The sequence below is a fragment of the Phyllostomus discolor genome, chromosome 12, assembly GCF_004126475.2.
Source record: "Phyllostomus discolor isolate MPI-MPIP mPhyDis1 chromosome 12, mPhyDis1.pri.v3, whole genome shotgun sequence".
Taxonomy (NCBI): Eukaryota; Metazoa; Chordata; class Mammalia; order Chiroptera; family Phyllostomidae; genus Phyllostomus; species Phyllostomus discolor.
The window spans coordinates 41,793,644-41,818,659 of record NC_040914.2 but is presented as its reverse complement, the minus strand read 5'-3'; the positions used below and the strand labels follow the sequence as shown (position 1 = coordinate 41,818,659).

Genomic DNA, 25,016 nt, shown 5'->3' with positions numbered 1-25,016 from the left:
CCTGCATCGTTACTGACATGCGTGTTTGTGCGTGGCTATTGGTGATTAGAGGCAGCCCCCTTGCTGGGTATGTCTTGGTACCCCACGTGGTCTTTCAGGGGCCTGCGAACCTTTTCTGTAGAAGGCCAGAGAGTAAATATTTTAGGCTGTAGAAGAATGAGGATGTGTATGTGATGTGTACGGAGAATGCTCCCAAGAGGCAAAGCCGCTGGCAGCCTCCCCCTCTATCGCAGGACACCGGGTGCCCGATGCAGGGTCGGCCAAGGCATCCCTCCAGCGTCAACCTGGGCCGGCCAGGGTGTCATGCTGGCACCAGCTCGGTGCCGGTCGACGCTCCAGCCCATCGGCCACCCCGCTCTCCGCGGGCGGCCCGGGGGCTCACCTGACGGTCTGGTCGGCCAGCCAGCCGGCGTCACACTGGTGGAAGCCGTCCTCGTAGGCGGCCTGCAGCTGCTCGGGCGTGGCGATGATGGCGCTGTTCTGCAGGCAGGCCCGCTGCGCCCTGTCGAAGTCCAGGGTGTAGCGCGTGGAGATGGCTCTGTAGTGGAACACAACGCCTGCCAGCCAGGCGCGGCCCAGCGCGCACGTCAGGCACGGCCTCGGGTCCCTGTGGGGCTCACGCAGTCACTGCCGTCGCCAGAGGGACCTCCCAGCCGTCCGGTGTGGGCCTCTAGCTGACTCGCCCCCTACTGGGGACCTGGGGCGTGACTCCCCTTCCCACATTCGCTGGCGGCCTTCCTGCTTTTGCTGGAATACCTCCAGTGACAGGGGCCTCACTACCTCCCCAGGCACCTTCTAAAAATACCTAGGGTGATTCTGATAATCAGGAAGTTCTTTAAATGGAACCACAAGCTGCCTCCTTACACCTTTTTCTTGCCACTCCAGGGAGAGAGAAAGGACACCGGGGTGTCTTCTGGGACTGAGAATGGGGGTGGGGGTTGGAGGAGAGAAAAGACGGCTGGTGGAAGAGCCGGGGGCTGCCCATGTCACCTCCGGGGACAGCTCAGGCAAGCCACTCAGCCTCAGACTGCTTGTCCGCACAACAGGGGACGAATGACCACAGGCCACACAACCACAGGATCTCGGCCAAGCACCAGCCATCATCCCTGTGTGACCACAGCCAGGAAGTATGTAATCCCCTCACAGTCCGGAAGGAATGGCGTTCCCAGCTCTCGGTTACACCTGGAGTCCAGTAAGTCGACGGAGGTGCACACACGGCAGGGCGAGGGTCTGGGATTGGAGAGCCAGCCCGTCTGGGTCCCCACGGGGAAGAGGCTATTTGGTTCTTTCTACAGGTAAACCAGGGTCTCTGGTGGGAGTTGGGGGGTGGTCTCACCTTTCACCACGACCTCCAGGGTGGCCTCACTGTCCTCGATGCCATGCATGACCTCGCAGCGATAGACCCCCGAGTCGTTGGAGCGCAGGCTCTGGATTTCCAAGGTGGCGTCGCTGGGGATGGCCGGGTAGTTGGGCAGCGAGACCTTGTCCCGGTAGGCGCTGTTGACCCGCACCTGGCCTTCCGTGGCCACCAGCAGAACCACCTCCTTCTCCTTGGAAATGCGGCTCCACTTGATTCTCGGGGCGAGGGGGGCGGTGGAGGGGGCGGTGGTCACGGGGTGCATGGGGTCGATGAAGTAGCAGGGGATGGTGAGGGAGGTCCCCAGGAGGACCCGCAGCGGGGACGGTTCGGGGATGCTGACGCTCAGCGAGTTGTCGGGGCCTGCGGGGGAGACAGGCTGGTTAGGGCCCAGAGACGACCGCCCAGCCTCCCCGGGCACGACCCAGCGAGCCTGTGCGTCTGTGTCGGGGACACTCCTGTCCCCAATTTGGAATTCCCAGGAATCCTCGCAACACCCTGTCCAGAGCAGCGTTCCTCAAGGCCCCCGGTGTCTGCCATGGAGCCAGGGGAGGGTCGCTGAGGAGGGCGGGACGAACTTCAGAGTGGAGACCACCTCTCTGCTACTGAAACTAAGGTGTCCTGGGGGCTGCCAAGCCACCGGGTAAACAGAACCCTTCTTCCTGGAATGGCGCCTTGACTCACAGACTTGGGGGAGTTAGCCATTTGGGGGTAGAGAGATTAGGATGGGGAAGAAAAAAAAATCCACAAAACTTTTAAAGCCAAGAGTCAAAACTTCAGAGATGGGCCCCATGGACGGAGGTCGGCCTCGGGCTGGGTTCCTGGCTTTGCTGGAGGGCAGGTCATTCTCCTCCACTGCTGGGGCACTGGGGGGCCTGGTGGGAGATGCACCAGAGACAGCCAGACATTGAAGTCTGCAGAGAGTCAGACGGGGTGTGGGTGTGATATGATTGGACTCTATAAAACATCACAGCATTCTCAGGGAAGACACGTGGTTTACCGGATGCTTTTAGATGTAAAGGTCTTCCTGGAATGGGAAGGAAACAGCTTTTGGAAAAAAAAGAAAAAGAAAAAACGGCACCTTTCACGGTGAGTCATTTGCTTAGGAGACGCTTTGGGCGGGAGAGGGTGCCCGTTGAACACAGAAATGCTTCAGATATTTGTGGGTGGTAGGTACATAACCGGGCAAGGAGCGGGGAGTCAGGAATGCCTGGGGTCCAGCGCTAACCTTTTGATGTCCTGGGCAGCCCCCACCAGGCCCTTCCACAGACACCCCCCTTCGCACACTCTACCACACAGCACGGGTTCACAGGCGGTGGTCCTCCGGGAATCGCCGCCAAAGGTGATGGCAATGCCCAGCTCTGCCGTCTCTACGGCTCCGGGGACCGGCTTGCCCGGGGGGCTTGGACCACTGCAGGTTACAGCCGGGGGTGGGCATGTGTGGGTCCCCGAGTGAGAGGACAAAGGGACACCCCCAGATACCCTGTGCCTAAATATTTACCAGTTATAAATCAAGCAAACAGACTGTTAAATAACATGTGTTCTATCTTCCTGTTTGACAAGGATACCTTTCTGTGAGGTTGTGTATTTATTCTAAAGCTCTTCTCTTTTAAAGGTTTTATTTATTATTTATTTTTAGAGAGGGAAGGGAGGGAGAAAGAGAGAGAGAGAAACATCAATGTGCGGTTGCTGGGGGCCATGGTGTGCAACCCAAGCATGTGCCCTGACTGGGAATCGAACCTGCGATGCTTTGGTTCACAGCCCATGCTCAATCCACTGAGCTACGCCAGCCAGGACAAGGATACCTTTCAAAATGAAAAGTCAGACGCAAATGCAGAACTCTCGTATTCCTTAGAGTCTGGTGTCGGGATGTGGGTGCAGGTGGGAGGAGAGGAGCTGGGCCCTGTTTTTCCCTGCACTGCGAAGGGACAGCCTTCACCCTGGCCTCCCATCCCAGCTCTGTCCACACCCCGCCCAGGCAGCCACCTCTCGACCTCTCCCTTGGGCCTCGGGGTGGCTCACACCGGGGGCGTGATGCCCCACAGAGCCTCCCGTGTGAAGGAGACCGGCGCGGGAATGTCCTCACCTGGAACTTCTACAGAGACGGCTGCCGCGGTGGCGGCGAGGACCCTCAGAGTCACGAACGCCAAGAGTAAAGTGGTCATAGTTCACCTGCAAGAGGGGAGGCAGCGCTGTTACTTGGGGGTTCCCGTGCAGTGAGAGGTCCAGGGGGTTCACGGGACACATGGCACCTGGTGAGAAATGTCACGCCCAAGAACACGAGATCACACGGCGCTAGGGAGGCTGCATGTGGTTCCCGCGGTCACCTTCGGGAAAACTGTCACGTGAGGCCTACAAGTCTGTGACCACCACGATGTGAAGGGCGTCTGCAGTGTCATTGGGACCCCGACCCCAAGCGGACAGCTGCAGCTGCACCCCAGGAAAGCCCAGCTGAGTCACAGGGGGCCGAGCAGAGCACTGGCTCTCAACTGCGGTGGCCCATGGGCATCACCTGGGCAGCCATCTGGTCCTCGGGCGTCTGGAAAGCTTCCTGGAAGGATCTAGTGGGCAGCCGAGATGGAGCAGGCCCCTGGGTCTCCCCCTGGGACTTGCACCTCTGTGACATGTGCCCGGTGACGTTCACTGGTTGTGCTCCTGGGCGGGCTGGCGCTGGCATGGGCACTGCCCCCGCCCTCCTCTTCCAACCCGGAGCGCTGCCCTTGGGTTAAGACGCATGCACGTCATGGCGCAGCTGGAACTACAGACAAGAATGGAGTGGCCCCCAGCTGAGGCTGTGGCCCCTGGCATCCCCGATCTTGGCTCCGCCAGAATCTGATGGCCCGGCGGGTGTCGCTGTGGGCTCAGCCACTGTCCGTTGGGGCCGATGCCTCCCTACCAGGCTGGGGTTCCCATCCCAGGGATGCATGGGGGAGGGGTGGGCGGGGCCCAGCACTCTGGAGGACCCTCTTGGGTGACTCTTGCTTGTCATTTTGTGTGTTTTATATTTTATTTATTTATTTTTAGAGAGGGGAAGGGAGGGAGAAAGAGAGAGAATCAATGTGTGGTTGCCTCTCACATGGCCCCCTACTGGGGACCTGGCCTGCAACCCAGGCATGTGCCCTGACTGGGAATCGAACCTGCGATTCGAGCTACGCCAGCCAGGGCTTGCCCGTCGTTTTGAGTGGTCTTCCCACCACAGTCCTTCGTTCCACATGCACACGCCCCCCCTGAGCGGCAAAGGGGCTGCGTGTGTGGAGAGATGAATGCACGGCGTGTCTCCCCGACACGCAGGGAGTCTGGAGAACCCCGAAGGCCTAAGCGGCAGCCGGCCGCTTCTCCTCGGGGACTTTCCTCCCTAGATGCCGCCTTCAGAAATGACCCGGGGCTCCAGGTCTTTCAGGCCCAGCGTGCCCATTCACAGCTGAGGGACCGTCCCCGGAAGGCCCGGAGGGCAACGTGGCCCCTCCACTCTGGGGACGGGGCTAGACCTGGGGGCTCCTCTCGCCCCGGAGCCTCAGGGAGGCCGTGTCCAGACACAAGGCCCGCCTGTCCTCCTTCCCTCGGAACGCCCTTCCCCGGGACGCAGTGTGCGTTTTCGGGGTCGCGTTCCTCCCCTCGCTCTCCAAACAAGCGGGACATTGTCCGGGATGCTGTGGTTCTTCTCCGCGGGGCCTGGGCCTGCTCTGTTTTCCTCCCCGTCCTCCTCCACCAGAACCGAAACGGGATTTGGGGTGGGCAGGGGAGGGGGCAGAAAAACTCATTTTATTTCTTCTCCTTCTTCTTCTTCTTTTTTTTTTTTGGTAAAGACAAATTCTGGGATAGAAATATCGCCATAAATATGCTCTTGTGTTCGTGTGTGTTTTCTTAGCTGTAAAGAAAATAGGGAGAAATTCCATTCTGTCTGGCTTCCAAGTGTCTCCGGGACTCAGTGAGGCTTTTATGCGAGGACACGGGCTGTGCCAGCCCCGTCAACAGGGAGACCTTTCTCCGCGGGAGCACGGTCAGGTGGTGGCAGGGGGGCTGTGTACCTGGGGAAGGGGGAGGGGGTGGGGACGCCTGAAATGGAGCGAAAGGAGGACTTGGAGGGCAGGAAGTGAATGCTGCTGGGTGAAGGCTGGTGTGTGTGTGTGTGTGTGTGTGTGTGAGAGAGAGAGAGAGAGAGAGGGAGGGAGAGAGTCAGACAGGGAACCCCTCCCCCTCCTCATCTGCTAGACTCTGTCCCATACCCGCCAGCCTGGCCCCAGCAATGGCCTTCATTCCATCCAGTCATGGGACTGAATGTGCAGCTCACCCGCTTGCTTGGAACCCCTCCTCAAGCACAAGGGACGGTCCCCAGGCCCGGGTCCGAGTCCTGGCTCAGCCACTTACTGTTTTAATAACACGGGAGCCAGCCCCAGGGCTGGTTCAAAGCCTGGGCGAGACTCGGTGCCAGTCCGAGCCCTCGTTGGGGGCGGGGACGGAGCCACCTCTGGCTGGGTCCCCAGCTCAGGGCCTGGCTCTCTGTGGGCATCCATCTGTCCGTCCCCTCCTGTCTCCTCCCCGATCCGAAGGTGGGGACCGGGGGAGAACTCGGCAGTTGTGGGGGGGCTCCTGGTCCTGGGAAGAGGGGCCAGACTCCATGACTTTCCAGAAAGAATAAAACAGCCTTGGTTTCAAAAACTGTGTTGCCATCGGGGACGTAGAGAAAACCGGTCACCGTCGCCCTCCATCTCCATCCCAGTGCAACTATGACTTGCGTTTTGGTGGTCTGCCGTCTAGCCTTGTGCTCACTCGGGTGTTACTGAGTTGTCACCTTTCAGCGTCCTGTGGCTTTTTCCACGTCACGTGGTGGCCCCAACGACTGTTTGTCCCTTCAGAGCGGATGACTCCGGGGTTTTCCCGTCTCGACCTCCCCGCCAGGGATCCTGTCCACGCGGCTGAGGTCTTCAGCCTCCGCATGGGGAGAACGGGTTCCTTCCTTCCCAAGGGGCCTGCGCAGCTCTCACCGTGCCCACGACCTTCCATCTCGGAAGGACCCGTCCCCATTATAATTTCCACCCAGGACTTTGGCCCTCGGGGACCGTGCCGCACACGGCTGTTGCTCTTTCGTGGGGCTCGTGGCAGACCCTCAGGGCCCCCATCGGCTCTCCCGTGAAGATGCTCCCAGTTCCTTCAGCTCTTCCTCAGGGGGGCTTCCAGAGCTCCGCTCTCCTCCCCTCCTGGAGCCACAGAAGGTCAGAGTTTTGTTTTTTGAGAGAGAGAGAAATACTGATTTTGTCATTCCACTTATTCATGCATTTATTGGTTGATTCTTGTAGGTGCCCTGATGGGGGATTGAACCTGCAACCCTGGTGTATCAGGATGATGCTCTAGCCAATTGGGCCACTTGGCCAGGGTCTGAAGTAACCCTTTCTTGCCCTGTACTCAGTACCTCTCAGCTAGAGAGAGATGCATATCACTTGCTCGTGCTGTGTGTGGCTGCTTCGATCCCTGCAGTGCGTCTGTGCAGCAGGTGACCTTGGGAAGGACACAGTCCACGGGCAGCCTAGTGGTGTGACCACTAAGGTCTCTCCTTCCCAGGTCCCCAGAACCAAAGGCGTGTGGGGCTGGCTTGCACCAGCTCTCCGGAGCCCGTCTGAGAGACCCCTTCCCGACTGCGTGTTCAGCGATGCCGTGTTGGCAGCTTGAAGTTGGTGGGAGTGCAGACATAGCCTGGAAGTCAGCAGGCACCGAAGACGAGGGCTTTGCTGTCCCCTCTGTTTGAGAGAGGGCTCCTGAAGAAACTAGTGCTAAATAAAGAAAAAACCCAGGGGAAGGGTAACGGGTGCCTCTCCTTCTCTGCCTCACGAAGCCTCCCTTTTCCAGTGGGTGGGCCGCCCTACAGGAGTCCCAGGGGGCACTGGGGCATTGACCCGGTTAGCCAGCCTCGAAGCAGGGCAGGGTGGGTGGAGTTTGTCTCTACGTCCTACTCCAGGGCCCCGCCCATTCCTGCTACGTCAGTGCGGACGCAGCCAATGGTTGCTGGATAGGGGAATGTGAGCGCTGCCCCCGCGCCGGCCCCGCAGGCTCCTGGGTCCTCCAGGAAGCCTCAGCTGGCCCGGCCCCTCGGTTTGGCTCTCCTATTGCTACTTCTATGGTGCGTAAGGTATGCTAGCTTCATCACGCAGGCTGTGACCTCCTCAAGGCTGAAAGTCAAGCCCCAAAGTAAAAAACAAAAAAAACCCCAAAACGAAACAAAACAAAAAAACACCCTTCCCTGTTAACTCACACAGAGCCAGGCACAATGAGAAAAAAATGGTGTTTGCCATCTATGCATTGGATGAATGGGTGGACCTTGGCATTTGGTACCCTGGCTGACCAGTAAGATTTGCGGGTAACCCAGTGACTTCAGTCTTGGGGGAGGGGTTGGAAAGGACCAAGGTCATGCATCCCCCCAGCCTCCAGCCTCCAGCCCAACACTTCTTTGCAGGCCTAGCTCCCAACAGTGTCTCTGCTCTCTCATGCACCAGGCCCGCCCTACACCTGTGCAGGGAAGCAGTGGCAGGTGCACCTGAGGCAGGATTTTAAACCCAGCATAGGGGAAGGCGCAGGGATCCCGCACCAAGGTCATAGCTGGCCAGAGGGACCCCAACAGCACCTGCTAATCTGCCACATCTTCTCAGCAGACATGGCGGGATGGTGTAGGGAGAGGGAGCCAGGGAGCTGACTTCAGGTCTCTCTCTGCCCTAAGTCATAGGGATACTCATGCGAGCCCTCAGTTTTCCCGTCTGTGAAATGGGACCGTAACACAGGCTTGGCTGCCAGGAAGCTAGTGGTCATTTCTGTGGATGCCAATCCTCTTTTTTGTATTTTCTTCTCTTTCTCTTCTCTCTCCCTTCCTTCTCTTCCTTATCTCTTCTCTCTGTCTTTTTTCATATAATTGATTTCCTTATTCCCATTTTATTAATTGCTCCCGGGTCTAATGTAAATGCGGCCCCCCCCCCCACCGTGGACGGTCGTTTACTATCTACGATAGCCAACAACGGGCACCCCCACCATGCTCACTCCTGCACTTGCCCCCAAACCTGGGTGTGCACAGGATGTAGGTTCAAATGAAACTGTGGACTGTAAGGTAGGATCCTCGAGCTACCACCGACCTCTCCAGTGACACAAGGCTTGTCACTCTCAGAGCATCTCCATTGTCACCAAGGGAGGACAGTCAGCCTGCTCTACTATCAGGCAACAGTGAGCATCTTACAGCAAAAACTCAGACGGAGGTCTCACAGAGCGGGTGCGGGCAGGCTGGGCAAAGCAGGGAGGGGTGGGGGACCCCAGAGACAGCCCCAGGGACAAAACAGGACTCAGAGCCATGCTGGCGCCTGAGGAAGCTTGCATTTCCAAGGTGCTGGGAGTGGGGCTGAGTCCAGCAGCGGGGAAGGAAGGCTGGCAGGGGTTGGTGCTTCCTAAGAGTGGGGTCACCGTGGCCACCTCTGACCCCGAAGCATAGGCACTTGGGCAAGGCTGGGCACTGGAGGGAAGAATTCGGCTCCACACCCCCGGGCTTTCCCCACGCGTCCCACCTCTGCCTGCCCTCCACGGCACATTCCCCACAAACACAGTTTACAGTGGAAAGGTACGTGGCGCCATGAGTGGCGCCTGAGTCACTTGCCGGGGACATTCGCTTCGCCCTGTTCTTTTTGTGGAAAAACCCCGGTTGCTTGGGACCTGCCCCTTCCTGCTCTCAGCCTCCCGTTCCAGCCCGGGCACTTGGAGAGGTTCTCGAATTAATTTCAGACGTTGTGTAAATAGTGGACCCGGGAGTTTGTAAAGGAGTGTCTTTCAGCCCAAACTTTCCATCGGGCACAGCACCTTTCCTGGGGCGGGGAACTCGGGCCAAGGGCCGAGTTTCTCCTGCCCAGCGCTGACCGCTGACCTGGCAGGGCAGAGGGCTGCTGGCTGCGGGAATCCAGGAAGGGGCTTCAGACCCAGAGGGACACTACGGTGGCCTCCCTGGGTGGGAACGGAGCCCAGGCTTCAGAAACAATCTTTGGTAAAGGTTTCTGGAAGCTGAGGGTCCTGGTGGAAATGACCGCGTGCCCGAAGGGGCTATCAGGTGTTTGGGGTGGGGTCACAGCCGAATTCCTGGGCAAAGTGGAGGACCAGGTGCCTGGGGCACAACTAAAAAGAAACAGGGCGGCTGGCCCCATCTCTCAAACTTTTGGGGCAGATGCTCAGGTTCTTGGAGTTTGGTCCAAGACCGAGTAAGAAAGAAAATGGGTTATTTGGCGTCAAACCTCATTCTTTTGACCCTGGTTTGCATGCCCTGATTTCGGGTCTGGGAAAGGCGTCATAGAAAACACACACATCACTCCTTCTGGGTCATGCTTCTCTTGGGAGCCAATGGGAGCTGGATCCAGCTTCCGGAAGGTAAATTCTAAGCCCTTGTTTACCCAGGGTGGGGCGGGGCTTGGGCCATGTTGCATAGTGTATGCTAAGAGTGTGATTTATGGTGCAGATCTGGGGCCCACGTGGTATCGACTTGACCTCTGGAGGCACTGGAAACCAAGGTCAGAGCCATGTCTGCATGACCAACCGCCCGTGCAACCCTGCACTGCAAGGCTCAGGCGCCTTTCCCTGGTGGGCGGTCCCCTGCGTGGGCTGTAACATCAGCCAGCACGGTCCACAGGGCTCCCCGGGAAAGCCAAGCTGGAGGCGCTGGGCCTGGTGTCTCCTGGACCCTGCCCCACGTGCCTCTTCCCTTTGCAGATTCTGAGCTCTGTGCCCGTGCTGTTTGTTATAAAGTGCCTCTGTGAGTGTAACAGCTCCGCTGAGTTCTGGGAGTCCTACGAATGACCGCACCAGAGGGTGGCCCCGGGGACCTCCTGAAATGGCACCTTCCCTGCTCTGTCAGGTCAGCCTGTCCTGTGCAAGATGGTCCAGAGTGGGCTTAGCGGACAGTGGGCGGGGCCTCTTCGGCCCACGGCCGCCCCTCAGTGACACCGCTGTCCCTTCTTGCGGCGCGTGCCCTGAAGAGCAGAGCATTCTTTTTTTGGCCCTCACGGGGAAGGGATAATTAATTGCTTCTCATCTGGAGAAGTTCCAAGCACTTCTTGGCTTTCCCTCCTTCCCCCTTTCCTCTGTCCAACTCCGACCATGTGGAAAACTCCCAGCAGGCGCAGGGCAGGATCCTGGGATGGCCCCGGTGTGAATCCCTCCCCCCACCCGGGGGCTTACGGTGTGGGGTGGGACGGGAAGGGAGATGTGAGAATCAGCCCCACAATGTGAGAGGGGGAGCCCCTGTCAATGAGAGGGGTTTCAAAGCCAAGAGCATGCAGAAATCGCTCCTGTTTGGGGCACCTGGGAGAGCTTTGGAGAGGAGGTGGCCTTTGATCCGAGCTGTGACAGACAGGGACACTACGGGCATTCTGGGAGGAAGGGATCGCATGCACAAAGGCATGGAGAATGGAGCAGAGCCCGCCGGTGTGGGATGAAATCAAGTCAGAAATCCAGTCAGACGCCCAGCTGGGCCAAGTTCTGAAGAGCCTCCGCGATCAGGCTAAGGAGTCTGGTTTCACCCTCTAGGCGATGGGGAGGCGCTCAAGGCTTCAGGGCGTGATCTGGTGTGTGTGTCAGGAGGAAGCTGCATCTCCACTGTCACTGCCGGCTGACCCCTCCTCCGGGAAGCCCTCCATTTCCATCATGGCAGGACCCTCTGCCGCCTGTAGCATTTGCCTGCCTCCCCAAGGAGACTGCGCCCACCAGTGGGCACCAGCCCATTCAGCGCTGGGACTCCCTCACCCACAGGCACCCATCACACTGCTTCCTCTAAACGTTGCCACGTACTGGAGATGGACCCCAAGCCAGCATGGGGCACAGGTGAGCCATCTCATTCAGTGCGGGCCCTGCTGCTGGGAGGGGGGACCGTTCCTAGTCCCGTTTTAGAATGGAGGAGACAGCAGTTCAAGGCCGCAAATAACCTCAAACCCCACAGCCCCGGGGGCAGCAGAACCAGAATTCAAACCCAGGTCAGCGTGGCTCCAAAGGCAGCGCTCCTAAGCAGTTCGTACCTGCCAGGAACCCCTGGGGCACCTGGGAGAGCTCTGGAGGGTATCTCATGGGGGACAGGTGCAACGGGGGCGCCTGTCAGGACAATCTGTACGGCGTGGGTTGGGGGGCTCGCTGCAGAAGGAATCCTCACAGGGACAGGGTTCAGCTTCCAAGTTTGACTCGAAGCACCGAGGCACCTCGGGGCCAGACAGTAGGGCTGAAACCCTGAGGAGCCTGGGCTCCGAGCCCCTCACAGACCCCCTCTGACCCTGGACTTGCTCCAGAGCCCTTGGGGGCGGGGAGGGGGCTGCAAACGTCGACGGGACGTGATGCTGCTCCCCGTGTGCCCTCCCTTTCCTGCTGTGTCCGGCATGTCTCCAGTGCTCTGCCAGCTCCCCTGGCGCTGTGACTGCCCCCTGCAGGGCGCTCAGGGTTTTACAGCACCTCACGGCTTCCCGATGGGATGTCCCAGGAGCCACTTTCAGAACGGCACCTCCTGGGGACCCAAGCTGTCCCTAGATCCTCCCAGTCAGGTTTCCTCAATGACACTGTCGTCCCAAGAAAGCTAGCTTTTCTCCTTCTTTTTCTTCAATGGACTCTTCAATTAAAAAAAAAAGATTTTTAAAATTTATTTTTAGACAGACGGGACGGGAGGGATAGAGAGAGGGCGAGAAGCATCCATGTGTGGTTGCCTCTTGTGGCTCCCCTACTGAGGACCTGGCCCACAACCCAGGCATGTGCCCTGACTGGGAATCGAACCTGCAACCCTTTGGTTCAGAGGCCGGCGCTCAGTCCACTGAGCCACACCAACCAGGCCCAATGGACTCTTTCTTTTAAAAAATTGTGGTAAGCCCTGGCTGGCGTAGCTCAGTGGATTGAGCACGGGCTGCGAACCAAACTGTCGCAGGTTCGATTCCCAGTCAGGGCACATGCCTGGGTTGCAGGCCATGACCCCCAGCAACGGCACATTGATGTTTCTCTCTCTCTCTCTCTTTCTCCCTCCCTTCCCTCTCTGGAAAAAAAAATTGTGGTAAAACAGACACCATATAATATTTGCCATCTTCACCGGTCTCTGGTTAGCATACAAGCAGTGTCCCGCGGGACAATACGTCATTTTCTTCATTTGTCTCCCCTGATGGAACTTCCTCTACCTCTCACGGATGAAGCACCCGTTGAAACTATAGCAGCAAGTCAACTGAGGGCGTTAGGGATGGAATGGTGTCTCCCCCAGAAAACGGTGTGTTGAAGCACTAGCCCCCAGCACCTGTGCACGGGACCTGATCGGGAAGTGGGGTCTTTGCAGGTGTAACCAAGTTAAGATGAGGTCATTAGGATCAGCCCTTAGTCCCCGGCGTCCGGCGTCCCTAGGAGAGGGGAAGACGGCCACGCGGAGACGGCCACGTGAAGCCACGGACACCCGGGGACAATGCAAAGTGACGAAGGCAGCAGAGATTCGAGTGGTGTGCTTGACAGCTGAGAACGCCAGACTGACAGCAAGGAACAGGAAGAGCCTGACAGAACTCAAGCGACCTCAGAACTCGAGGTTCCAGAAGTGGTGGAACCTAAAAGCATACATTTATTCCTCAGAGCAGCGGCTCCCCAGCCATGCTCACGGGAACCCCACGGAGCACCCCAAGGGAAGCTGGGTTTGCTGTCCCGCACCACACGGGGTGCGTTGATGCTCCCAGTTTACCTCACTGCAGAAATTCTTCCCTCCCTCATTTATTTACTTATTTATTATTTACCAAGGGTGCCCTGTGTTTGGACATGAACCCCGTTCTACCGAATTCCCATGGCAGAACAATTTGAAGATTAAATCTGTTTGCAAAGTCCAGTCCAAACACGTGCACATCCAAACGATGTGACGTCTGCAATGATCTTGCCTTTGTGCAAAAAAAAAAAAAAAAAAAAAAAAGGAAGCTGGGAAGAGAGGGTGCAGTTGGCATTGGAGAGTGGCCACCCCTCTCCTTGGCAGGGTCAGCTGTGCCTCCCATCGGTGGCCCAGAGCGGGAGCTGGCCCTGGTGGTGGCCATTCTGCCCGAGGAGAGTCCCTGAGCCGTGGCCAGGGGGAGGCGTGGCTGCGGAGGAGGCAGAGGCGGGGGCGGAGGGGGCGGGGTTTGGACTGTGCTTAGACCGGCTCAGCTCTCGGAGCACCGGCAGTGAGGAAGTCAGGTCCTAGCTCCGGCTGTGACGCCATGCGGTGCCACACCCCGTGGCAGGGCCTTTTCTCTAGGTCCCACTTTTCGTGTCTATGACAGGAGCAGAAGGTGCCATAGAAGACATAACACTGGAGTTATTCGGACAGAATGTCAGGGACCCCCCCATCCCTACCTCTCTCAACTCACCTCTGTGGAATGTCATAGACACCTCCCCCCCCCCCCCCCCCCCCGACTCCCGGGAGTATGGTTAGCAAAGAACTAGACTGAAGTTTCTTGTACGGGCAGCAGACTTTCACTGCGCACCTACTGTGTGCTAAGCATCTTTTAGGTGTCAGAGATGGAAGGTGACCGGGACACACAGGGCTCCTGGCGGTCACAGGTCTTGTTCGTGGAGGGGCGGGGGAGGGAGCAGTCACTTCCAAGGAAACCAACCAGTCAGACGCTTTAAGAGAGTGATGTGCAGCCTGGCTGGGTAGCTCAGTTGGTTAGAGCGTCGTCCTGATACCTCAAGGTTGCAGGTTCAATCCCTGATCAGGGCACATACAAGAATCAGCCCATAAATGCATAGATAAATGGAAAAACAACTTAATGTTTCTCTCCCTCTCTCTCCTTTCCTCTCTCTCAAATCAATAAATAAAAATTAAGAAAAAGAGGGACTGATAAGCTACAAAGAAAATGCTACAAAAGCCTGCTGGGCCGTGGGGGTGAGGGGGTTTATCTTCTTTAAATTAGGTGCCCAAGCCCTGGTTGGGGTGGCTCAGTGGATTGAGCACTGGACTGCAAACCAAAGGGTCACCGGTTTGATTCCCAGTCAGGGCACATGCCTGGGTGGCAGGCCAGGCCCCCAGTAGGGAGTGCTTGAGAAGCAACCACACATTGATGTTTCTCTCCCTCTCTTTCTCCCTCTCTTTTCCTTCTCTAAAAATAAACAAATAATATCTAAGTAAATAAATAAATAGGGTGGTCAAGAAAGGCCTCCCTCAGGGGGTGACATTTGGGCCTGAATGGCCAGAATGCAGTCGTGCAAAGCCACGTGGAAAGCGCATCCAGGCGAAGGAGGCCGGGAGTGGGGAGCGAAGCGGCAAGCCAGTTTTGGGGGGGGGGGTGTGGAGGGTGAGGGGAGGGTGAACTGTGGATCCCTGAGGCAGGGGAGGCCTGCTCTAGAGGGTCCGGGGGCCTGTGAAGGGGGCTGGGCTTTGCCCTGAGAGCACAGGACCCCGTCTCAGGTGTGCCGAGAGCCTCTGCAGTCCCAGGGGGCTGAGCAGGGCTCGGCAGTGACCTTCACGGACTGCCCCACGCTCCAAGGGCTGGGCAGTGCACACAGCACTTGCAGGGACTGTGGACAGAGGGACTTAGTTACCATTTTCCAGCCCCTGGACTGGTGCCAGAACCTCACCTGGTGCACACAAGTCTTACAGACCCTTGTGGGCCCAGCCCCGGCACCCCTGAGGCTCAGAGATGACAGATGGAGTCGCCCGAGAGAAGAGGTGGGGTGGGGAGGGCCTTGGGGAGCCGAGAGGACAGCCAGAGGCCAAAGCTCAAGGCCAGGGCTAGGACCTTCCTTGGCTCACAGAGCGGCTCCCACCCCACCCCCGCCCGCGAAGCACTGCTCTCCCTCAGGGATGGGTGCGAGGACAATCCAAGCAATCAGGCTCTCCACCTCGTGGGGGCTGCTCTGCCGAAACATTAACGCAGCAAGTTACAGCAGGAGCCCCTGCAGGGCAGGCTCGGGAGGCGAGTGGGAGCCCCAGCATGAGGCTGCCTTAAGGAGAACTGGTGGCCCGTGGGGAGGAACAAAGAATCCCCTAGGCTGGCTGCGTGGGCTTGGGGTGGGGGCGATGCCCATGGATGGAGCAGTGAGGACAGGGCACCTCTTTGCTCAGCTCCGGGGGCAGCCTTCACCCCTGGGGTGCCTTTCATAGAGACTTCCAGGAGGCTGACGCATGGAGAGAGAATAGGGTTAGGCCCAGGGCCCACTGCAGGGCGCATGTGTGTGTGTGTGGGGGGGGTGAGAGGGTTGTGCAGTGGGGCAGCCAGGCTTGGAGAAAGAACCTGTCCAGAGTGGGGCTCAGCTGGGGAGACCCCTCCACCACCCACCCCTGACCAAGTCAACCACACTGAGTGCTTCACCTCTCCATTAAAAAAAAAAAAGTCCAGGAGACAATGGAACTACAGTGAGCATCCAGCAGGCCCAGCTTTAAAGGGAAGGTGGCAGGTGGGAGTTGGCGAAGGAGAGCTTGGGCCCAGCCTTGCGCTGGAGGGGAGAGGGCTCGCCGGGGCCGTGACTATGTTGGAGATTTGGGGTTTGAAGCCCTGCCTGGTGGGGTCCCCCTTTCCTCATGGGGCCTGGTGCAGAGCCTTATTTCCACTGCAGGATCAGACCTGGCTGATGGCTTAGATTAGCATCTCTGTAGACTTGGGCAGTCCCTTCATCTGCTCTAAGAGAGGAGAGTGTCCTGGTCAAGTTCAATGGGAGAACCTTGATGGAGATGGAAACATCATCAGCAAACTGAGACACCCTGTAGGCAAGAGACTCTTTGTATGTTCTTTAACCCTGGGGGATGAGACCCTTTTGACATGCGATGTCTATGAACCATCTCTGCAAGGAAGGTTGTATGGCCCCCCCCCCTTTGCGGAAGCCTGGCCTGGCTTCGTGGGCCTCTCAGGACAAATGCACTTTAGTCAAAGGTCAAGGACAGCTGTATTAAGGAAGGCCGGGCAGAGGAGATGGAGAAGCAGGCCTTGACCTTCTCACTCCCTGAAAGGACAGACTAGTGGGTATGGCTGTAGTCTTTTTACCTGCAGAGAAAAGCTGGCACACGACCCTCCAGAGTCAGGGCTGGGGGGAGGGGCTTAGCACAGACTGCACCCAGAGGAATAGTTTTGGGCTTTAAATGAGGAGCTCAGAAACCAAACTGCACCCAAAACACCCTGGGTGATGTTGAGAACCACAGATTCCTACCCCTGCCCTCAGTTGAGCACCCTGAGGGGCATATCAGGGCTCAGACATCCCTGTTTTTCAAAAGCTCCTCAAATGCTTCTGGTTCTAGGGACCGCAGTGCTCCTCTGGGGACGGCCTCTGGGCCCCTTTTTCAGTGCTGGAACGCTGGCAAACCCTGTAAATCCCTGAGTCATGCTATAATCCAGGTGCTCCCCTGAGCCACCTGGGTATGAGGTCAAAGGGACAGGACCCGGCAGTGGGGGAAGGGAGCACCTTGTTGGGGAGGGGAGTGTGGGGGGAGGGTCAGGCCAAGGTCCAGGCTGTGCCGGTGAACATGCCCCGTGTATGACCCACGGTGAAGGCTGGGACGAGGGAGCCCGGGCTTTCTGAGGCAGATGGGATGCTGGCCTCCCCCTCGCCTTGGACATTTCTCTGAAAAAGGGCTTTCTCCCCAAAAGCAGCCCGGAAACCAGCAAGGGCTGTGGAGGGACAGAGCCAGAGGGTGGCATAGAGGTGGACAGTGGGCGGCCCCAGGAAAAACCCGTCCGTGGGCAGGTTGTGTGGACACACCGTGATCTGTGGACACACACGGGGTGGCAGTGTCCCTGTGATCTGGTGCATCCGTTTACCGGTCCGAGCGTGACCTGTGACCTGGAGGGAGGAGTCTCGTCCCAGTCCGAGAGCCCGCCCCTGTCCTCAGTGCCTTGGTGAAGGAGGTGGGTGGTCTGGGTGCCCCTAGTCCCCATTCTGCTCCTGTTCTCCACAATCCTAAGGAGGTCCAGGCCAACGTGGCAATTTCCCCAAACCCGCCCCTTCGGCTGGTGGCTTTCAGTTAGTCCCTTCATGTATTGTGACTTCCACTCCGTGTGGTGCAGCGATGGGCCCATTTTACAGACAGGAAAATGGAGGCATTCCGTGATGTGCCTCCACTGAGATAAGTCTCTGAGTTCCTGACCCCGATGTGGTCCTCTTTTCAGCAGTTTGGCCTTCCTGGTTTCTGATGTCCTACCTGTACCTCTTACTTCCCCCACGGGATCCCACCTTGGGGCCCCGGCATGACTTAATGGCTGTGTCTGCAGTGACCTCTAGAGGGCGCTGTTGCGTGGCGCTGTAACCTGACCTGGGCACACACTGGGAATCCGAGGTCCCGGCTTCTGGCTTGCTTGCCACGGAGGAGTGGCAAAGTGGGGAACTGCCCATCCGGGTATTGTTGGTAGTCTCCTTACCGAGAACTGAAAGGAATTTATAGTGATTGTCCATTCATTCATTCATTCATTCGGCGCACACGGGATACAAAAGGTTCCTGCTTAGGCTTCACAGGGTCCCCCAAAGGCACCGTCCTGGACGGTGACTTCCTCCTGGATCTCGACCTGTGAGGGCAGACCTTTGCATCTCCACCTTACAGGCAAGGAACCCACGGCTCAGACAGGGGAAGCCGTTTCCCCCGTCACACAGCCGGCGGTGGCCAGTTCAGGCGGCTCCAACTCCGGCGCTCCTCACAGCGCATGCCCACGGAACAGACCTTCCCCCTCGTCTCACCCCCTGCTGGGAGCTGTGTGTGTGTGTGTGTGTGTGTGTGTGTGTGTGTGCGTGCGCGCGCGCGCATGTGTGGAGGGGAGGCGCCGATCCGCACCCCCACAAACACATGGCATTACTGTGGCAACCATGCCCCAAACAGTAACTTTCTTTGGCCTCTCCATCCTGTGTCCATACCTGCCCATGCTGTAATTTTCCATCCCGGGACCTTTAGAAACCTCAAAAAATTAAATACATAAAAGCAGCTGCTATTTTAACCCAGGCCTACTGCGTGCCAGGTCCTGGGAGCCAGGTCCACTTGCCCTGTCTGGAAGAGCTCTCCATCATCCCGCAAGCCCCATTTCACAGATGCGGACACTGAGGTTCAGAAAAGAGCTCACAGCCAGGATGTCAACCTAGATCTGGGTCGCTAGTCCAAGTTCTTTCTCCTTTACCGCTGCCCTCTCGGCCTGTGTGTGTGTGTGTGTGGTCCACTCTCCACTACGTGGCCTGGCCCAGTGACTAAGTGGAGCAGAGCTTCCCAACCTGGGCTCCATTGACACTTTGGGCCCAAATAAGTGTCTACTGCTGGGGGGGAGGTGCTGTCCGGTGTGGTATAATTATGTGGCAGCCCCCCTGGTTTCTACCCACTTGATGCCCGTAGTATCACCCCTCTCCCATGGTGACAGGAAAAATGCCTCTAGATGTGGCCAAATGTCCCCCGGGGTGAGGCGGGGACCAGCTCTGCAGGGGAGACTCGGGGCTTTGTAGAACTGACGGGTCAGGGTCCAGTGGGTCACAGCCTGCCTTCCCCGGCAGGCTGGGAGCAGCCGGAGGGCAGGGATCGTGAAGCGCTGTATTCCCTGCTGCTCCCCACACCTCATGCAGTGCCTGAATGCATGCTTCCCACGGACCTGGAGGCCTCGGTTCCCATCCAGACCCTCGCCGCCCGGCTCCAGGCTGGCCTGAGTCACGCACCCTCTCCTCTCTGGGCCTCTCTTAGAGGAGGGTCGTCACAGGCCCTGAAGGCCCTGGCCTTCTGGGGTCTGTGGATGGCCACGCTGCCCCTCAGAGGCCTGGAGTCCAGGGGCCGAGAAGGGGCTGCCTCCCGGGCCAGACACGGCCGACCTGCCCAGTCCTGAGCGTCCCCTTGTTCTCCCCCTTCCAGCCGAGTCAGTCACCGAGAGACGGTCAAGGGCCGCCCCCCCCCCCCGAAAAGCAACGCTGTGCAGGAGAGGTGGCTTCTCTTTTTTTGGGTGTGTGTCTTAAAAGGAAAAAAACATGTAACCTCAAAGGTAACCAAATATCCCAATCGTGATGCCCAGCATCACACACCCCAAATTCACCTATTCATGAGCTCAACAAAAAGCTTCTTTAGGACACACTGTAAGGCCATTGAGAGGGAGAAAAGTCACCTCTCACAGGCCCAGGCCAGCCCGCAGGGCCCGCCCTCCCTACACACACACACACACACACACACACACATTCAGCTGCTTACAAGGAGGCTCTGAGTTTTTAAAAGCAAACTCCACCGTTTCCGTTCCTGCCCTGGATTCAACTTTTGAAGAAAGGAAGCGTTTTACCGTTCTTCCCTACACGTTCGCCCTCGCTCTGGTCCTCCCCTCGCCTCCCCCTGCAAAACGGCCCCTCCTCTGCCCCCGCAGCTCATCTTCAACTGTTCCCCGGGGGCCCGGCCCCGCTCACAGGGGTGGAGGTGTCTTATTGTGTCTTGGAGGACAGAGAGCGGCCCCCCCCGCCGGGGAGATGCCACAGAGACAGCCCTATCCAACATGGCTTCCTTGAGGCAGGAGGGTGGCAGGGAAGCTGCCATCAGGGCCCAGAGCATGGCCAAGGGCAGCCTGTGACTCTCCTGTTTCCAGGACGGCCCCCTTCCCCAGGGCAGCCCGTTAGCTCTGTCCCCTCCCCAGCTCCCCTCGCAAGCAGGCCTGTCCTCCACGCCTTGCTTTTCCCCTCATTCTGGGTCCTCTCCCTCCACCTTCCCTTTCTCCCTGACCTGCAACTTGCGCCCCTCACTGCCTTCACTCCCAAGGCAGGTAAGGGTGCAGTCCAGGTGTTAGGACAGTGTCTGCCACCTGGAGCTGTGACGCAGGAATTTCTCCGAGACAGAAATGGCGTTGGGATCAATGTCTTTTCAAGTTTCCTAACCACAACCTGCAGTAAGAAGTACATTGTACAAATAGCAAGTTTGTATCTGTTTGCATATCTACACATGTATTAGGAACACACATACACTCCTGTAAGATTGATTGCAAAATATGTAAGAGACATAAGGGTTTCCAGAAACAATACATATCCTTGCTATATGGGTGGCACAGTGAGATTACACGCTCCCGTGTTGTAAAAGGCCACCGAATTGGTTTCTCAGCCCACAAGGGACAAGTCCGGAGGTAGCAGCTCCTGCGGGACTTAAAGTGACACTTCCACACAGGGACCCGAGGGCCTCCCCTGGCTCAGCTGACGTCCTCCTAGCATCCAAAAAGAAGGGCCTGGGAAGGGACCAAGTTCTCGAAGGCATCATGGAAAAAGAAATCCACCCCACAGGTTGCGACACACAGTCTTTTATGAAGACAATATTCAGAATGGGTACTATCCTGAATTTACGATGTGTGGCCCCGAGGGGGCCCAGGGACCGTGAGAAGAGAGGAATGAAGATTTGTGGTCCCTGCTGAGTGCTGGACAAGATGCCCACACTGTGTGCTTCAACCCCTGGTTTCCTCCCCTTTTTAGAGATGAGGAAACCGAGTCACAGGGTAGCTAAGGAACACCATCAAGCTCCCATAGGTGGCGGGGAAGTGGCCCAGCTGGGATTCTAACCCGGATCTGACTTAACCGGGAGGATGTTCACCCTCGGGGCTCTTCCCCCACCGTTGGGGGAGGCGAGCTCTCTCTCCAGCGGGGGACTCGGACAGGCCGTGCTGGGCACGTGAGGATGGAGACTGCCCATGTCAGCAGGCAGGTGTGTGTGTGTGTGAGAGAGAGAGAGGGAGCAGGGGCTGCATGTGGGCCAGGTGCGGCTCACCCCAGACAGCGCAGGGTGTCACCGCTCCAGCACCCAGAGATCGCTGCGGAATACATACTACTATTTCCATCACCCCCACCCCCCACCCCCGGACTCTGTACTCCTGCATGGGCCGGAGTGCTTTTCAAATACTAAAGAGTCCCAATTTAAGTAGTAGGCTTTTCACGGAACGGTCTAGGAAAAGAAAACTGTTTACTGAATACGAGTAATATCGAACAACGATTGAGCACTCGCCTGGTGGCAGCAAGCACTGCGCTGTGCGAAGCGCATGGGTCTTGTCACACAGCTGCCGGGTCCGGAGGACCTGCCCGGGGTCAGCGCTGAGCAGAGCCTGGCCCCTAGGTGGCGCTCAGCAGGTGCTGGATGCCGAGCGAGCCTATCAGTGCCGCTTTAGAAACTGCACGGGAATGCACCTCCTTCAAACACGACACCCCGGAACGGGAGCAGTTCCCCACATTTCTCTGAGAGAGCGGCCCTTCCTGCTGATAATCCCATCATCCAAAACTTTTTAAGCTTGAGAGTTGTTGGTTTTGGTTTTTTTTTGATTTGTCATTTTTTTCTTTCGGGTGAGAACCATTCTTCCCCCCATCTCACTCCACCATTGCCAACAAGCCTTTGAGTCGCCCCCCCCACCCCGCCGTGCCCTTCCATTCCTGGGCAGTGTCTTCCCCGGCTCCAAGATGCACAGGCCAGCACTCCCACGCCCCCCGTTCACAGCACCTCCTGAACCCCTTGCCCAGGGCCGCGGCCCGTCTGACTGCCCCTTCTCCTTGGCGACCCAGAGAGCAAGGAAGGGAGAGGAGGATTCAAGCCCCGTCTTTTGCGCTCTTACATCAGGACTGTCCCTAAGTCGCAGGGCGGCTGTCAGAAAGTCATCGTGGCACATTTCCGGGCTCACTTTCCCTCATCGCAAGATTGAGTCCAAGGCCCGGGGTCCCTGACACTGCAGGACACCCACCCGCTGCAGTGTCCAGGATCAGAAACCCCACACTAAACTAACTGGGCTGTGCTTGTTCCTTCGTTTCCTCCTGGCAGCCACCCCCACTGAACTGGAATTTACGCCTCAACCCCAATGCAGGGCCCTGGGATGGTTAGGGATGAAACCCTAGAAGAATCTCCCCAGAATCCCGCTCACGACTGCAAGGAAGAAGACGATGGGAAAGCGTGGGCTGGGTCCGATCTCCCAACAGGAGACAACCCCACCGGCACAGTTTGCTCTGGCCTGGAATGTGGGTGCGGTGTCACGTTGACAGCCACCCACTCAATGCCAGGGTTCCTGCCCCGCCACCGCTGGCTTCATCGGCAGAAGAACCCAGGGATGGAAGCACTGCCCTAGGTCTTGTGTCCTCATCTCCCCTGCTCTTCTTCCTTGAGAAATGCACCTTCTTAGTGGCAGGGTCAGAGCACAGCTCACGGCTCCTGGCCGGGCAGCTCTGCCAATTAATTCCTCCCGGCTTTCCAGGTGCCCCGTGGCTCCTGGACTAGGCCAAGCGGCCAAGGAAGTGGGTCCTGCAGGGTCCTCGCTGCCTCTCTCAGGCACCTGCCGTGTACCTGACACACCGCCCAGGTCACTTCGTGCATCCCCCGGCCAGGCGGCCGAGGAGCCCCCTCCCCACGGACAGCGCGCACCCCGCGCTGCAGACGAAACGGCGCCTCCCGCTCGCACGCAGCACCGCGAGAGTTGAACCGCCAGATCCCGCACTGGGGCGCCTCTCAGCGACCCCGGGACTCCACGCGCCGGAGTTGGCGTGAAACTCCCTGCTCTCTATCCCTTCCCGCCGGGGGCCAGGGGAGCAGAAGCAACCCCTCGCCCGCTCCTTCTTCGCCCCGTTCGCCGCGAGTCTGCAACAGCCAGAAAGTTTGCCCGACTCCACAGCGGCGCGGTCGCGGCCCCTCCCCGAGGGGAGACTGAGGCAGCGCCGCCACCCGCCCAGAGGGCGCCCTGGGCCAGCTTCTCTGTCCGAGGGAAGGAGACAGTTACCTTGAAGAGTTGCGCTCCCTCCTCCGAGAACTTCAGTCCGTACACCCGGCCGGGCAGCGCGGGCTCCGGGGCCCGGGAGGCCGGTTCTCGCGGCGCCGCGGGGAGACGCTCTGTGCGCGGGCGCCGCGCGCCGGTGCTGCTGCCCGCGTCCTGTCCGCCGGTCCCCTCGGGCGGTGGCCGCAGCGGCCGAGGCTGGCAGGCGGAGTCCCGGCTGGCCGAGGGAAGAAGGGACACTGAAAGGTGCCCGGAGTCCCCTGGCACCCGCGTCAGAAGCCGGCCGGCGAGGTGCGGAGGGAGAGAGAGACCTTGAGCGGCGCGGCGCGTCCTCAGCTCTGCGAGCCCCTCAGGAGCGGCGGGGAGGTAGGTAGGTGGGCGGGCGGGCGGGCATGGCGCGCGGTGACACATATACACGGGGCGGGCGGGGAGGGGGCGCGCGCCGAGGGAAACCCCACCCCCGGGGGACCCGACCGGGGAGGGGCTGGCGGAGGCGTCTGGCGCGCGCTGGACCCCGGCTCCGGGCCGGCGGGCGCGTCGTGGGGGAAGCCGCCGGGCGCGCAGGGCGCGGGAGGAGCGCTCCCGCCGCGGCGCAGACCCGCAGCTCCCGGCCCGCGGGAGGCAGGCGGCGCGGGAAGGGCTCAGGGCCGGTGTCTGCAATGCGGTCGGCAGCTCCGCAGTCGGAGGGGCGCCGGAGGGCTGCATCCGCTCAGCTGCCTCCAGCCGGCCGGGCGGCTGCCTCCGGACAGGGCGCTCCCGGGCGTCCCGCGCGTCTCGCGCGGGGACTGCGGCTGAGGCCGGCCAGATGCGGCCCCCTGCTCGCAGGCTCCGATTTTCAGGGACCCTCCTGAGGAGGTGGCTGAAAGTTTTTGGAGATGGGGTGCGCCGGTTGGCAGGGGGGAGCGGGGAGAAGGGGAGGTTAGGCGGCAGCGGGAGGTGCTTTGGGGCCGGGAACCAGCCTCAGGGCTGCAACACTCGGGAGAGACCAAGGGCATCTCAAAGGAAGGAGAGTCTTCCTGGACATCCAGAGACCATCCCCCTAATTTTGTTTCCGGGCAAAAGAATAAAAGAACTAACAGCTTTTGAGTGCCTTTTGTGAGCTGGTTGCTTAACACATGTTAATAGTTCATTGAATTTTCCCAATGGAGTGACTATTACCATGGCCCCCTCCCAGGATGGCCCGCGTCTTGAAAACTGGGGCTCGCAGAGGGGTGGAGTCCCTACTCAAGGTGGGGTCCGAATTCAAACTCAAGGTCATGCTCTCTCTGATACACAGACTGCTGGCTCAGCCACAGCACTTTTAGGGGACCAGGCTGGCTGGTGGTCTTCCGGGGCCTCGTGGAGGAAGCGGGTGGTGCCTGGGGACAGGATTTCAAGGCCTTTTCTTCAGCGTGGCAGACCCTGATGGACCCCCGCCCCCCACCGGTGAGGACAGGGTGATGAACAGGAAATGGGATCTTTGTGGGCTGCGCATTGCAAAGAGGAGAGACCCAGTTCTTCCTAGATTAAAAGGAACTGCAGTGCCTCAGTTTCCCCATTACTCCGGAATTGTGTGGGGGTTTTTACTGGCCGTCTCTGCTCCGGGGCAGGGCTGGCCCTGGCTCAGCAACACAGCCTGGAGCCTCCCCTCCCCTCCCCTCCCTGTGCTCCCCCAACCCCATCCCCCGCACAGGGCAGTGAAGTCCGGGGAAGGCATGCTGGCCCCTCCCCCCGCCAGTCCCAGCCACTGTGGCTTAGGTGTTCCATTTCTGCCTGAGTCTGTTGTTTCTCCAGGTCAGGTCTTTACCTTGTAGAGCACCTTGGGTCCTGTCGCCTGATGGTGACCGGAGTCCCTTGGGGCGGGGGATGCTGAGTTTTCTCTCTCAGACAATGAACTCTTACTAGTGACTCACCCCAATGCCTGGCCCAGGGGAAGTGACCTTTCTGGGGTGGTGGGGGGGGAATCCTTAACATTCCAACAGGCAGGGGCCTGGACTGTCATTCTAGTGTATTTGCCGCTGTTCTCGACACGAGCATGAACCGTG

The 25,016-nt window shown here is 58.8% G+C and overlaps 1 protein-coding gene across 3 annotated transcripts in view; it reads right to left on the bottom strand.

Moving 5' to 3' along the window:
* Nucleotides 1-23,363, bottom strand: part of ACAN (aggrecan) — a 44,430-nt gene extending 21,067 nt beyond the window's left edge. For all 3 annotated transcript variants that reach the window (XM_036013152.1, XM_036013154.1, XM_036013153.1), the window contains exons 1-4: nucleotides 22,999-23,363; nucleotides 3,444-3,529; nucleotides 1,337-1,720; nucleotides 383-557 (exon numbers count right to left, since the gene is read on the bottom strand). In XM_036013152.1, the coding sequence (XP_035869045.1) occupies nucleotides 383-557; nucleotides 1,337-1,720; nucleotides 3,444-3,522 (638 nt within the window). In that variant the 5' untranslated portion in view covers nucleotides 3,523-3,529; nucleotides 22,999-23,363. The remainder of the gene's footprint in view (nucleotides 1-382; nucleotides 558-1,336; nucleotides 1,721-3,443; nucleotides 3,530-22,998) is intronic.
* Between the last annotated feature and the right edge of the window lie 1,653 nt (nucleotides 23,364-25,016).